Genomic DNA, 13055 nt, shown 5'->3' on the forward strand with positions numbered 1-13055 from the left:
CATGCCTTTCTCTGCACCCTCAGCTGTACAGGGCAGTGAATAAATGGGAAGCGCTCTGTGTTGAGTGGCTTCCTGTTTATTCACAAACTGAAGCATAATGAGCACAGTTTACGATTCTTTAGTTATGAATGGACACAGAGCAGGTGTGTTCACTGTGTTAATTTAGTAAAATAATGGGGCTTGTAAATACATTTTTTACTAGCCCCTTCCCCTGCTCTCCATTCTGAAACATCCCCCACAGCAGTTTAGGGAGAGAGAAGGGAAGCCAGCAGCATTGTGGAGCGGGGTAGGGGGGTGCAACATTGTGGGAAGCCCAGGCAGTAGGGGGAATCTGCACTGCATATAGTGATTAGGGTGTGCCCAAGCACACCTGGCACACCCCCTGTGCACGCCTATATGGATAGCACTAAACACTACTGAAATATTTATGTCTGCTTTTGTATTTCTAAACTTCTATGCACCTTTGTTGGCAAGCTATCTGTGATGTGTTATTAATAAGGTCCCAGAGTGATCATATACCAAGTTACCTTGTCTCGGAGGTCCTCGGCCTGCCGAAGACTCATTTTTAGCGTGTATACGGTGTTGACCATATCCTGATACTGCTCCAAGGCCTGTCTACGCTCATCTTCTAGATCCTGGATGTACAGTCGTGTCTTCTCAGAGGTTTCTCCTTTTGGCAAGTTCTGAAACAGTTATTGTAGATGTCCTTAGTAAGGATACATTTTTAAAAGATGAAAACACCACAAACAATGACTAAGAGGTGTCCAACAATGTCAGGAAAGTCAGCTCCGAGTGATTTTTTTCTCTCTTTACAGTATATAGAAAGAAAAGTCATAACTGACTAACAAAAAACAGTGGGACAGCAATGCCTGCCAATGGCAATTATAAGGATGCAATTCCACAAATCTGCCTTAAAGTGGAACCTTACTTTCTCCACTAATAATATTTTTCTTTTCCAATAATTTTATTATTTTCCAATAAAAAAAAAAAAAAAAAAGGAGGTATACTAAACATAGTGGAATTGACACATAGGTACAATTGTCTCCTATACATAGAAAGAGTAATGCCGCGTACACACGTTGATTTTTCGGTTTGTAAAAAACAAAGTTTTCAGGCTCTAGAAAAAAACAAAGTTTTTTTCAACTTCATCATTAAAACTACGTTGCCCCCACGCGATCGTGAAAACAAAAATGCTCTTGCAAAGCACGGTGACGTACAACACTTACGACGGCACTATAAAGGGAAAGTTCCATGCGGATGACGCCACCCTTTGTGCTGCTGATTTTGTGTTAGTAAAAGACAATTCACGCTTTTCTGTCTGTTACAGCGTGATGAATGTGCTTACTCCATTACGAACGGTAGTTTTACCAGAATGAGCACTCCCGTCTCATAACTTGCTTCTGAGCATGCGCGGGTCTTTGACATCATTAACCACTTCCATACAGGGCACTTACGCACCTTCCCGCCCAAGCCAATTTTCAGCTTTCAGCACTGTCGCACTTTGAATGGCAATTGCGCGGTCATGCTACACTGTACCCAAACAAAATTGGCGTCCTTTTTTACCCACAAATAGAGCTTTCTTTTGGTGGTATTTGATCACCTTTGTGATTTTTTTTTTTGCGCAACAACTAAAAAAAGACCGAAAATTTTGAAAAAAATTACGGTTTTATTTTTTTCTGTAATTTTTTTGTAAATAAGTACGTTTTCTCTTTCAATTACGGGCACTGATATGGTGGCACTGATGGGCACAGATGAGATGGCACTGATGGACATCGACGAGGTAGTACTGATGGGCACAGATGAGGTGGCACTGATTGGCGGCGCTGGTATGCGGCACTGATGGGCACACATAGGCGGCACTCATGGGCACTCATGGGCGGCACTCATGGGCACTCATGGGCGGCACTCATGGGCGGCACTGATGGGCACTCATGGGCGGCACTGATGGGCACTCATAGGCGGCACAGATGGGCACTGTGGGGTGGCACAGATGGGCACTGTGGGGTGGCACAGATGGGCACTGTGGGGTGGCACTGATGGGCACTGTGGGGTGGCACTGATGGGCACTGTGGGGCGGCACTGATGGGCACTGTGGGGCGGCACTGATTTACTTGTTGCCAGTCAGTGCCCATTTGTGGGCACTGTTTGGCATCTTTTTTTTTTTGCATCTTTTTTTTTTCCCCCAGACTTTTTTTTTTTTTTTTCAGACTTTTTTTTTTTTTATTTGGACTTTTTTTTTCCCCGTTTTTTTTTTGTTTTGCCCTTCCCTGGTGGGCATCCCTGGTGGTCCATGTGGCGATCCGAGGGGGGGCTGCGCTGATAAATAATCAGCGCGAACCCCCCCTGTCAGAAGAGCCGCCGATCGGCTCTCCTCTACTCGCGTCTGTCAGACGCGAGTGAGGAAGTGCCATCGACGGCTCTTCCTGTTTACACCGTGATCAGCCGTGGTTGGACACGGCTGATGACGTGGTAAAGAGTCTCCGTGAGAGCCCACACACGATCATTTTTTACAACCCGAAAAACGACATTGTTTAAAACGTTGTGAAAAAATAGAGCATGTTCGAATTTTTTTTTTTGTCGTTTTTCAGAACCAGAAAAATGCTCTGAAGCCCACACGATCGTTTTAAATTACATTTTTAAAAAACGTTGTTTTTTACAACCCGAAAAATAATCGTGTGTACGCGGCATCAAGAATAATGAACACATCATATAAAAGGGGAGGAAAAGCAACCGCAAATTAAATTTCACAACTGATGCAGCAAAAGTCAGATATGAGCTTTTGAATGGAAATTCCGATCGTGTGTATGCTCCATCGGACCTTTGCGGTCGGAATTTCCGCCAACAAATAATTGAGAGCTGGGTCTCAAATTTTCAGACGGAAAAAAATAGTCTGTAGCAATTCCGACGCGCAAAATTCCGACGCATGTTTGTAAGCATTGAACTTAATTTTCTCGGCTCGTCGTAGTGTTGTACGTCACCACGTTCTTGATGGTCGAAAGTTCAGAGAACTTTTATGTGACCGTGTGTATGCAAGCCAAGCTTGAGCAGAATTCCGTCGGAAAAAAAACGATAGTGTGTACGCGGCATAAGACTGTAGACAGTGACATACAAATCAGCTTATATGTGAAAAGTGGAAAAATTCTGCTCATGCCCTAATAGTAACTAGCCACTTCACATCCCGTCTAATGACGTCCACAAGGTGGCTAGAATGCCGCCGATGCGCGTGCCTGGCGGCCGCACTCGGCGATTACAGAGCCAGGGACGTGGATCTCTGTGTGTAAACACAGAGATCCACATCCTGTCAGGGAGAGGAGACGGACGGTGTGACCCTTGTACATAGGGACACCAATCGGTCACCTCCCCCAGTCAGTCTCCTCCCCTACAGTTAGAATCACTCCCTAGGGAACACATTTAACACCTTGATCACCCCCTACTGTTAACCACTTCCCTGCCAGTCACATTTATACAGTAATCAGTGCATATTTCTAGCACTGTTCGCTGTATAAATGTAAATGGTCCCAAAATAGTGTGAAAAGTGTCCGAACTGTCGCGGCAATATCGCAGTCCTGACAAAAATTGCAGTTAACCGCCATTAATAGTAAAAATAAAATAAAACATTTCATAAATCTATCCCCGATTTTTTTTTTTACCAAAAATATGTAGAAGAATACATATCGGGCTAAACTGAGATTTTTTTTTTTTTTTTTTAAATGGGATATTTATTATAGCAAAAATAATATAAATATTGTGTTTTTTTCAAAATTGACAGTCTTTTGTTGTTTATAGCGCAAAAAATAAAAACCGCAAAGATGATCAGATGCCACCAAAAGATTTTATTTGTGGGGAAAAAAAAGGATGTCAATTTTGTTTGGGAGCCATGTCGCATGACCGCGCAATTGTCATTTAAAGTGTGACAGTGCTGAAAACTGAAAACTGGCCTGGGCAGGAAGGGGGTGAAAATGCCTGGTATTGAAGTGGTTAAATAATGTGATAAGATAATTAAAATAAATATGTGAAATTAATAATTGCAGGAAACGTAAAGATTAAATACGTAATCCAAAACCCATATATATACAAAAAAGAAGTGCAATTATCAAAAAATATGTGATCAAAATAAATTAATCATATAACAACCAATGGTTAGCCTGGTGAACAAAAATGTATATATAAGGGTAATTACCCTAAAAAATTATTGATTGGTGAATGTGACTAATGTTTTTGAAATGTGAAATATATTAATAAAAATGATGAATGAATTGATGACTGATATAATAAAAATAATGAATAAATATTAATAAAGATGATAGATGAATTAATGTGACTGATATGATTAAAATAATGAATATAATATTACCTCACGTGCATCTGTTAATTTATGATTTTTGAGCATGTTTCATTATTTTAAGACCACTATTTTATTTTAGTATTAACTGTGTTCACAACATTATATATATATATATATATATATATATATATATATATATATATATATATATATATATATATATATATATATATATTTTTTAATAATACTCCATACATCACTTTCATTAATTTATTTATTATTTTAATCATATCAGTCACATCAATTACTTCATCTATCATCTTTATTCATTGTTTTAATCATATCAATTAATCCATAATTTTTATTAACCTCCCTGGCGGTATGATTCTGTCAGAAAAAACATGCTAAAAGCGGTACCATTATTTGCAAGGAAATTTGGCGTTTTATATTGTAGGTCTGTAATTTTTAGAAATAACTCACTTAAATCTGACCAAACAAGCTTCTAATAGGCATCCCGGGTATGACATTTTTTTAAAAACAAAATTATAAATTATAATATAATAAATAATTATAAATAATTATAACAAATAATAATATAATTATAATAAAAATTATTCAATAATGTAATCAAATCAAAATCACTGAAATTTGCTCAGTTGCAGAATTGTTGCTGTCATTATTTTTTTTTTTTTATGACGAATTTCCCCACAAATCGCTATCGCACAATTCTGCAAGTGATTATAATTTATTATCGCTGTTTTTTAGCTGATCTAAAACTATTTTTGACATAAAGGGACACTTTTGGTTGCTATGGACAATCTACAGTTTGCAGGGAGAAAGAAACGTTTTTATTATATAAAATGACATGCATGACACAGGACAGACCACTAGGGACAGGGGGGGTGTGTTTTTTTTACATACAGTACTGTAATCTATAAGATTACAGTATACTGTATGTAAGGTGTTTGTTTACTTTTTTGAATTTGGCGCCGTTCTCCGTCCCCGTGCGTCGTAACGTCGCAGGGAACGGAGATCGGCGTCACACGGAGGCACTGTGTGAATCGAGCGAGGACCCACTCGCTCACACAGCGCGGTGGCATCGCTGGATCCAGGGACAAGGTAAGTAACTTGTGCCTGTGGATCTAGCGAGGCAAGCCCGAGTCTGACACGGGGTTTCCGCTCGCAGCAGGAAAATCTAACCCCGTGTCAGACTCGGGAAGACCGCCAGGCAGGTTAATATATATTTCACATTTCAATCACATTAGTTACATTCACTAATCAATAAATTTTCTGGGTAATTCCCCTTATACACTGATCAAAAAAATGAAAGGAACACTTTTGAATCAGAACTCCTGGGATATTGATCTGGTCAGTTAAGTAACAGAGGGGGAGGGGTGTATACAGAGGGGGTTGTTAATTTCAATTAACAGCAAAGCAGCTGAAACTGATTAACAACCGGTGCACTAGATGGGCAACAATGAGACGACCTCCAAAACAGTAATGTTTTTTCCGGTGGAGGTGTCTGACATTTTTTTCCCTGCTCATCTTTTCTGACTGTTTTTCACTAGTTATGCATTTGGCTAGGGTCAGTGTCACTACTGGTAGCATGAGGCGATACTTGGACCCTATAAAGGTTGCACAGGCAGTCCAACTTCTCCAGGAAGGCACATCAATACATGTCATTGCCAGGTGGTTTGCCATGTCTCCCAGCACAGTCTCAAGAGCATGGAGGAGATTCCAGGAGACAGGCAGTTACTAAACCCATCAGCAGGACCGGTATCTGCTCCTTTGTGCAAGGAGGAACAGGATGAGCACTGCCAGAGCCCTACAAAATGACCTCCAGCAGGCAACTGGTGTGAATGTCTCTGACCAAACAATCAGAAACAGACTTCATGGGGGTGGCCTGAGGGCCCGACGTCCTCTAGTGTGCTCTGTGCTTACCGGAGCTTGATTGGCATTTTCCATTGAACACCAGAATTGGCAGGTCTGCCACTGGTGCCCCATGCTTTTCACAGATGAGAGCAGGTTCACCCTGAGCATATGTGACAGACGTGAAAGGGTTTGGAGAAGACGCGGAGAACTTTATGCTGCCTGTAACACGGTTCAGCATGACCGGTTTGGTGGTGGGTCAGTGATTTTGAGTTGTTGCAATGAAATTTCAGCAAAATGGACCAGCTTGCTGTATAATTTTTTCACTTTGATTTTCTTGAGAAAGATGCGTGGCCTGGTGAATTATCCTTGGTACAAAACCCATGTCTAATGGGATGGTGAGATGGAGTAATTGGCTAACCATCAGTTTGTGCTCTTCTATCTATGGTGTTTTCTGATGTAGTGTGCTGTGATGAGTAAGGACTATTGCAACAGCGAAGGAGGACTATTCCCCCAAGGCTATACCATTCATCCAGTCCACTACTAAACAAACATACAGACCAGACTCGGTTTCATAACGCTCTGAGGAAGAGGAAAAATCCTCGAAACGCGTTAGCCAATTATTCCATCTCACCATCCCATGAGACATGGATTTTGTTTTGTTTTATGACCTCTTAGAAGACTTATGTGATGTTATTCAAGTTAGTAAATGTAAGTACTCCACCTACTTCGTTTTTTTTATAAAACTTTTTACCAAGGATAATGCACCAGGCCATGTGCATTTCTCTTTCTTTGTTTGCTTTAGCTCTTTGAACTCCCCCTAGTTGGCTGAGGCAGCGGGGTGTGCAATATCCATCCAGTAAGGACCTTATGGAAGTACAACACATTTGTATCTAGGCCCTCCACATAGCGCAGGAGAGATTTTTCAGTTAATGCCTGAGCCAAGGGTAGAAGGATTCCAGGATCTAAATGCTACATGATTTATCTGCTCTTACTCAAGATGGCCGCAGCTAGAAATATTAGGGTGTTTTTTAAAGTGATTATTGAAAAACTAAAGCATGGATGAATGGGGACTTTGCTTTGAATATTAAGCATGAGTTGTAGTTCTCAGATTCTCTAAAGCTGAATTCATTTCAGCAAAAATATTTCAATAAAAGTATATGTGCATTTAACACATTTTAATGCATGTTATGTACCTAATAAAGCCTCAATTGTGTAGACATCCAAGAACCCTGAGACTACTTCTGGGCACTGCCATCTCGGATGCGATGTCAGCAACCCAGCAGACTCAAGCTCTATACTAAGCGTTATACCAATTCCCCCCCCCCCTTTCAACCACACAAAAGTGTATGCAGGGAGGTGAGGGGCAGATAAGCTGGGCCAGCCCAGAGAGTACACTCCCAGAAGAGGAGAAGACTATGATGCTAGAGCAGCCCTCAAAATTTCCACTCGCCTGCTCGCATTTTGCGAGTGGATTTTGAGGGCTGGCGAGTGTGGGAATGATCTTAGGGGAAGAGAGAGGAGAGTCACCGCCGCCGCATTGTTCAAAGTGCGGGGAATATAACAGCTTTCAATTCAATAGCTGTGTTCCCTGCCGCGCGCCGTTCCACGTGCTTTGAACAACGTGGCGGCGGCTCTCCTCTCTCTTACCCAGCACAGGTAGGCTGCACTGGGGACACGTGGCAGGCTGCATTTTTGGGCACGGATAAAGTTGTTGTTAATATGTATCTTTCTAACTTCATTCTGCATAAAACATTTAAGTGTAATTTCATGAGATAATTTAGGAGGGCGTGTCTAGGGGTGGGATTAGGGGAGGGACATGGTAGGGGTTGGGCGGGGCAACTGGTGGCGAGTAACTCTTGAGGCCTGGCTAGTAGCTCAGGACTTGAAATTTTGAGCCCTGTGCTAGAGTATCAGTTATTATGGAAAAGAAAATACTGCAAGTAAACATTTAAAATACATAATTTTTTTTATTTTTTATTTGTGACACACTATAAAAGTGTTCTTGGTTGCAAACATGAACAGTATTGATGGCTCTCTGGAATGCCAATTAATATTTTTTTGTTATTTTCCAAAGAAAAGTTTCAAAGTGTTGTACTGGCCTTCTGATTTGACCTGCAACCTCAAACCAGGGAAAAGTGTGCCCATGCTTTGGGATAGAGGGTCAGCAATCCCAGTTTGCGGTTAATAGTTTGCTGACCCCTATCCCAGACCATCATAGTGCATAGAGCTGGCGCCAGCAGTGGAGGAAGCAGGCAAACCTGAGGCATTCCTGCGTGTTGGCTGCATTGAGCCTTAGACTAATATATCCTGAAGGTTTGGTGCACTTTCTGAAAATGCACCAAAACGACTGAATGCAGGAGTTTTGGTGCGTTTTTATTTCTAAATGCGCACCAAAACTCCTGCATTCAGGGTGCACCATACCTGCAAGATGTAAGAGAAGTCTATGGCTCAGTGCAGCTTACCCATATGAAAGCAACAGGTGCATTACGCTACACCGGCAATGTGGGTAAACTACAGCACATCAGTGTGAAAACAGCCTTATAGGGGGCTCAGTATATTAAGGGCTCATTTACATTTGTGGTTTGGGGAGTGGTAAAACCCCATAGTTTATTGCCGCCCATGAACAGTTACCAGATCGCTTACATGGCCTTCGCACTTCAAAAAGTTGAGCACCCCTGACATGCTGTACATCCCAACTGTCATTAAAATTGCATACAAAGGATGCAATTTAAAAAAAAACTGAAGCCCTTTATGAGAACAAAATCAGCAAAACTTGCTTATGAGGAATAGGTTTTAATTGAATACAAAAAATAATTAAATTAAGTTATATTATTCTAGGAGGGGTAAGCAAAAATATCTATGGACTCATTCACAAAATCCCTCTCATCTCCGGATAAAATGTTCTATATCTTTCCAGTTCCGAAATGGCAGAGAGAAATAATAGTTAAACCCACCTGTAGTGGTTTATCAAGTTCCTGGATTTTGGCTTTCAGCAGCTCATTTTCTCTTTGTAGCTCAAAGATGACGTCCCGGCTTGGCCTTTTTTCAATTGCATTCTTTAATTTCATTGTCTGTTTCCGCTCTAGTTTACAGTCATCCTCAGCCTTCATCAGGTTATGCTTCAACTTCTCAATCTAAGTCCAAACAAAAAGATTAATGTAAACTCTTGTAGACAAGTCATTTAAAAGGAAAGTGACATTTACAGCTTTAGATCAGCAGCAAGCCTGCTAATAGCACATTGACTCCTGGTACAAAATTAATCTTACATCTCCTTATAGTGTAATTTTGTCAGTCCTGCCCAGTTCTCAAATGCTGGACTATAGAACACTTCCTATTATGCTTATCTCCATAACAGTGGAGAAGTAGACAGAGCTGACAACACTGCTTCTGATTTCAGTACAGCAGTGTCAGCTCTCTTCAGGAAGTTAGGCGCTCACCGAATTTCTGGCAGGATCATGCATTTTCTGTACTTGCTAAAGGCATAACAATGGGGAAATGCATATATTAGTATATATTGCGACATATTGATGGTCTCTCACTGTGTAAAGATGCAGATAGTGCCTGTTTAAGCAGGGAAAGGGTACCTGAGCAGGCGTGAACCTGACTGTAGTCAGGTAGGTGTTTCTCACAAAAGGAGAGTATTCTCTAGTCTAGTGCTTCTTAACCAACGTGCTCCAGCTTCCCTCCTGCTAGGACATGAGATTCGCTGTGTGCCATTTCCCCCCGGGCTGCCATATTACTTCTGGGCATTGCTTTCCTTCCTGCAATTATCCAGCCATGGACCTACCCTCAGCACCGCCCACAGTCATTGGTACCTCCGCTAACAGGAGTCATTAAAGCCTGGTACACACAATGAGATTATCGGATGAATGCGCATCCATTGTTTTTTTTGCATGCTAGTCTCCATATTGAAAATTAAAAGTTTACTAAAGTTCAAAAATTCTTGTACGACAGAATAAAAATTTGTAGGTGATGTAATGTGTTCCATTGTATTTTCGGATGAACCTGTACCGATTAAACAAAAAACGTATGATCTGGTATAGTACAATAATTTTTTTTTGTGTTTGTCACTTCGGATAATTTCGGACGAAAGCTGTGTACCAACGATCAGATTATTGTACGATCGCTTCAAAAGCGGTATTTATTGTCTGATTTTCTGATCTTGTGTGCCTTTACACTTTAAGTAAGCTGTAAACAGAACGGGGAATGTCCGCAAGGGTTGCAATGGTGAGTAGTGTTACATGAGGGTTGCAAGGGGAGCCGTTTTGTAAGAGGGTGGCAAAGGTTGCAAGGGTAAGCAATATTTGAAGAGAATATCAGGGGATGCAGAGGTGAGCAGTGCAAATATACAGAGATTGGCATGAAGCTCTTAATGTCCTGAAAGAGCCAATGGCTTCCCAGAAGAAAGAAGTGGGTGCTGTTGCCCATACCAACATTGGTGCAATTAGACCTGACTTTATGTGAAGGATGTTGCCAACCGTTGATGCAAACTTTTTCAAAATGCTTTTGAGAGGACTGTTGTGCGAAACGCATGGCCCAATGAAAACTGGTCATAGTTGCTACTCCCCCGTCTGGTGGTAAAGTTTTAGGGGGCCTACTGGGTGATCGCCCAAAGTCACAGAGACTTGGACAAGTTTAAAGGTGCAATTCTGCTAATGGAGAAGATCCTTTGTTACTGAGAAAGCCAGCAAGTCTCAGTTGAGGAAAAGCTTTGACCCCTGGAAACAAGTAGAGATCGGTCACTGGGAAACAAAGGCTCCAGAGGTCCCAGAAAGGTGTGAAGTTGACTCAACATGCAGGGTGTTGCCCTCACAAAGACCTGACAAAATGTGGAAGCATTGCTTGAGATACAGTGAATGGGACCATGCTGTCAAATATCCCCTGTCTCAGGATACAGTGCACAGAAACCTTGTTAAGTAGAGGTCTGTGTTTTGACTGCAAAGTTACATTGTTTGTAAGGTTGATACAGCAAGTCTATCCAGTTCAACCTCTATTTCTATGCATGCATGTGTTGTTGCCTGCAGTCACCCCCTAGCAATGGTGGAAGAGTCCAAATTAAGTCTGCAAAGGGTAAGAAGAAGCATGTTGCACTTTCTAACTGTGTGGGTGTAACAGCTGTTCCAAAAAAAGAGAAGTTGTCTGTTTCATCATAACCCCAGCACTCCCAAATAAAGGTGAAATCTCCAGTGTATGGCAAGACTTTCTGAAAAAGCAAAAGTGCTGGGAATGACACGTCAGTCCATGGAGAGACTGCCATTGAAATGATATGGTATGAAGTGGGACTCACCAGTAACAGGGCCCACTATGTATTTGGAGAGAGATTTTCATCCGTGCAGTGGGATGACAAAGATTACAAAATGCATCAGGAAGTGTTATGTTGCATGATGGAAATGTCTAAGTAAACCTGGGCCATAAAAGCAATGGGCTGGTATAAATATGGTACGGGTAGTCACTGAAGAAAGCGTGCAACTTTGGTGCTGTCCTGGTGGGTAAGTGTGTTTCCTCAAAGGTAGAATAAAATATGAATGTGTTAAATGAATAGCCACAGGCTCACAATATTGAAAATGTGTTAATGCAGTTTCCTATTACTAAAGATGTGGTGTTTCAAACTGAAAATGTCCATGGGAAGGTTGTGTAGCAGCTCTTTATTGTTGAGTCAGAGAGGATAATAGTGGATGGGTGCACAGCAATTCCCTGGCAGAGCACCAAGCTATGGTGTTAGTTATGGGTGACATAACAATCACCACTGAGAAGGTCCTGTAAAGAAACACATCCTCTGCATTGCATTTTTTTCTGTCCCTTCTTTTCACACTGTCCCCAAACCACTGGCCCAAATCTCCATCACCACCTTTACTTGCAGGCTCCTTGAAATAGGACTACAGTGCTTTAGGTTCACTCTGCCCATCCCAACATTCATAGGTGGCAAAAAAGAACACCAAACCAAAGGCACACCTCTGATCTTCCTCTATGGAAACTGACTGACAGCAGCTCCCAAATAGAAGAATAGGTATGTCTTGTTTTTGTTGTCCTTTCAAGCTGCTTGCGCGCGTCAGCACAGGCAGCTTCCTCTCAAGTGGGAACACTTGTCCATCTGGAATAATAACCCCTTTTCCGAACATATCTTTATAGGGCGCTACATAGATTATATCATCATCATCATCATCATCTGGGACAGTACTTGACCACCTATAGAGCAATTTGTTTCCCACTGCAATTCTAACTATCTAGGACTTTCTGTCATGTCAGTCTGTAGCCCAGATAGCCTGGCTTTCTTAGATCTTGAGCTTTGCCATACTGATAATATAATTTATGCCAAAAATTACATATAACCTACAGCAGGAAATGTATGCTTACATTATCAAAGAGGTCACCATCCTAGATGGAAATCCAACATTCCGAAAAGTAAATTTAACCATCTAAAACTAAACTGTACTCGCAACTCAGAATACATTACACAAGGCAATCTGTTCAAAACCAAGTTTGAGGACAAAGGGTACCCCTCAGCCCTAGTGGAAGAAGCATTCATCAATTTTTTGGGTGAAAAAAATCCACTACCTCTTGTCCTAAATTTCTGCCACATACTGAACCTATACCTCCCCCTCAACCTCATACCACCAGGTTTAAAACTCAATTCCATTCTCCGCACAAAAAGATAATTTTTCATAAACATTGGGGAATTTTTCTAGAGGACACTTTGCTGAAAACATGTATCGCTAGTGTACCTAGGATTACATATCGTAAGGCCAGAAACAGAAAAAGCATTATCGCTCCCAGCAAACTAAAATCTGTACATAATAAACCTAAACCGTCTCTGACCTTTCTCGCAATGCAAAAAGTTAAAATGCTTAACCTGCAAATTTGTTTCCCATTGCCAAAAATCCTTTACTATAAATGGAAA

The 13055-nt window shown here is 41.3% G+C and overlaps 1 protein-coding gene across 8 annotated transcripts in view; it reads right to left on the bottom strand.

The window, feature by feature from the left end:
- Positions 1–13055, bottom strand: part of CARD9 (caspase recruitment domain family member 9) — a 113445-nt gene that overhangs the window by 39922 nt on the left and 60468 nt on the right. For all 8 annotated transcript variants that reach the window (XM_040324141.1, XM_040324138.1, XM_040324140.1 and 5 more), the window contains 2 exons: positions 9112–9291; positions 528–683 (listed from right to left, as the gene is read on the bottom strand). In XM_040324141.1, coding sequence (XP_040180075.1) covers positions 528–683; positions 9112–9291 — 336 coding nt within the window. The remainder of the gene's footprint in view (positions 1–527; positions 684–9111; positions 9292–13055) is intronic.

The sequence above is a fragment of the Rana temporaria genome, chromosome 9 (genome assembly GCF_905171775.1).
Source record: "Rana temporaria chromosome 9, aRanTem1.1, whole genome shotgun sequence".
NCBI lineage: Eukaryota > Metazoa > Chordata > Amphibia > Anura > Ranidae > Rana > Rana temporaria.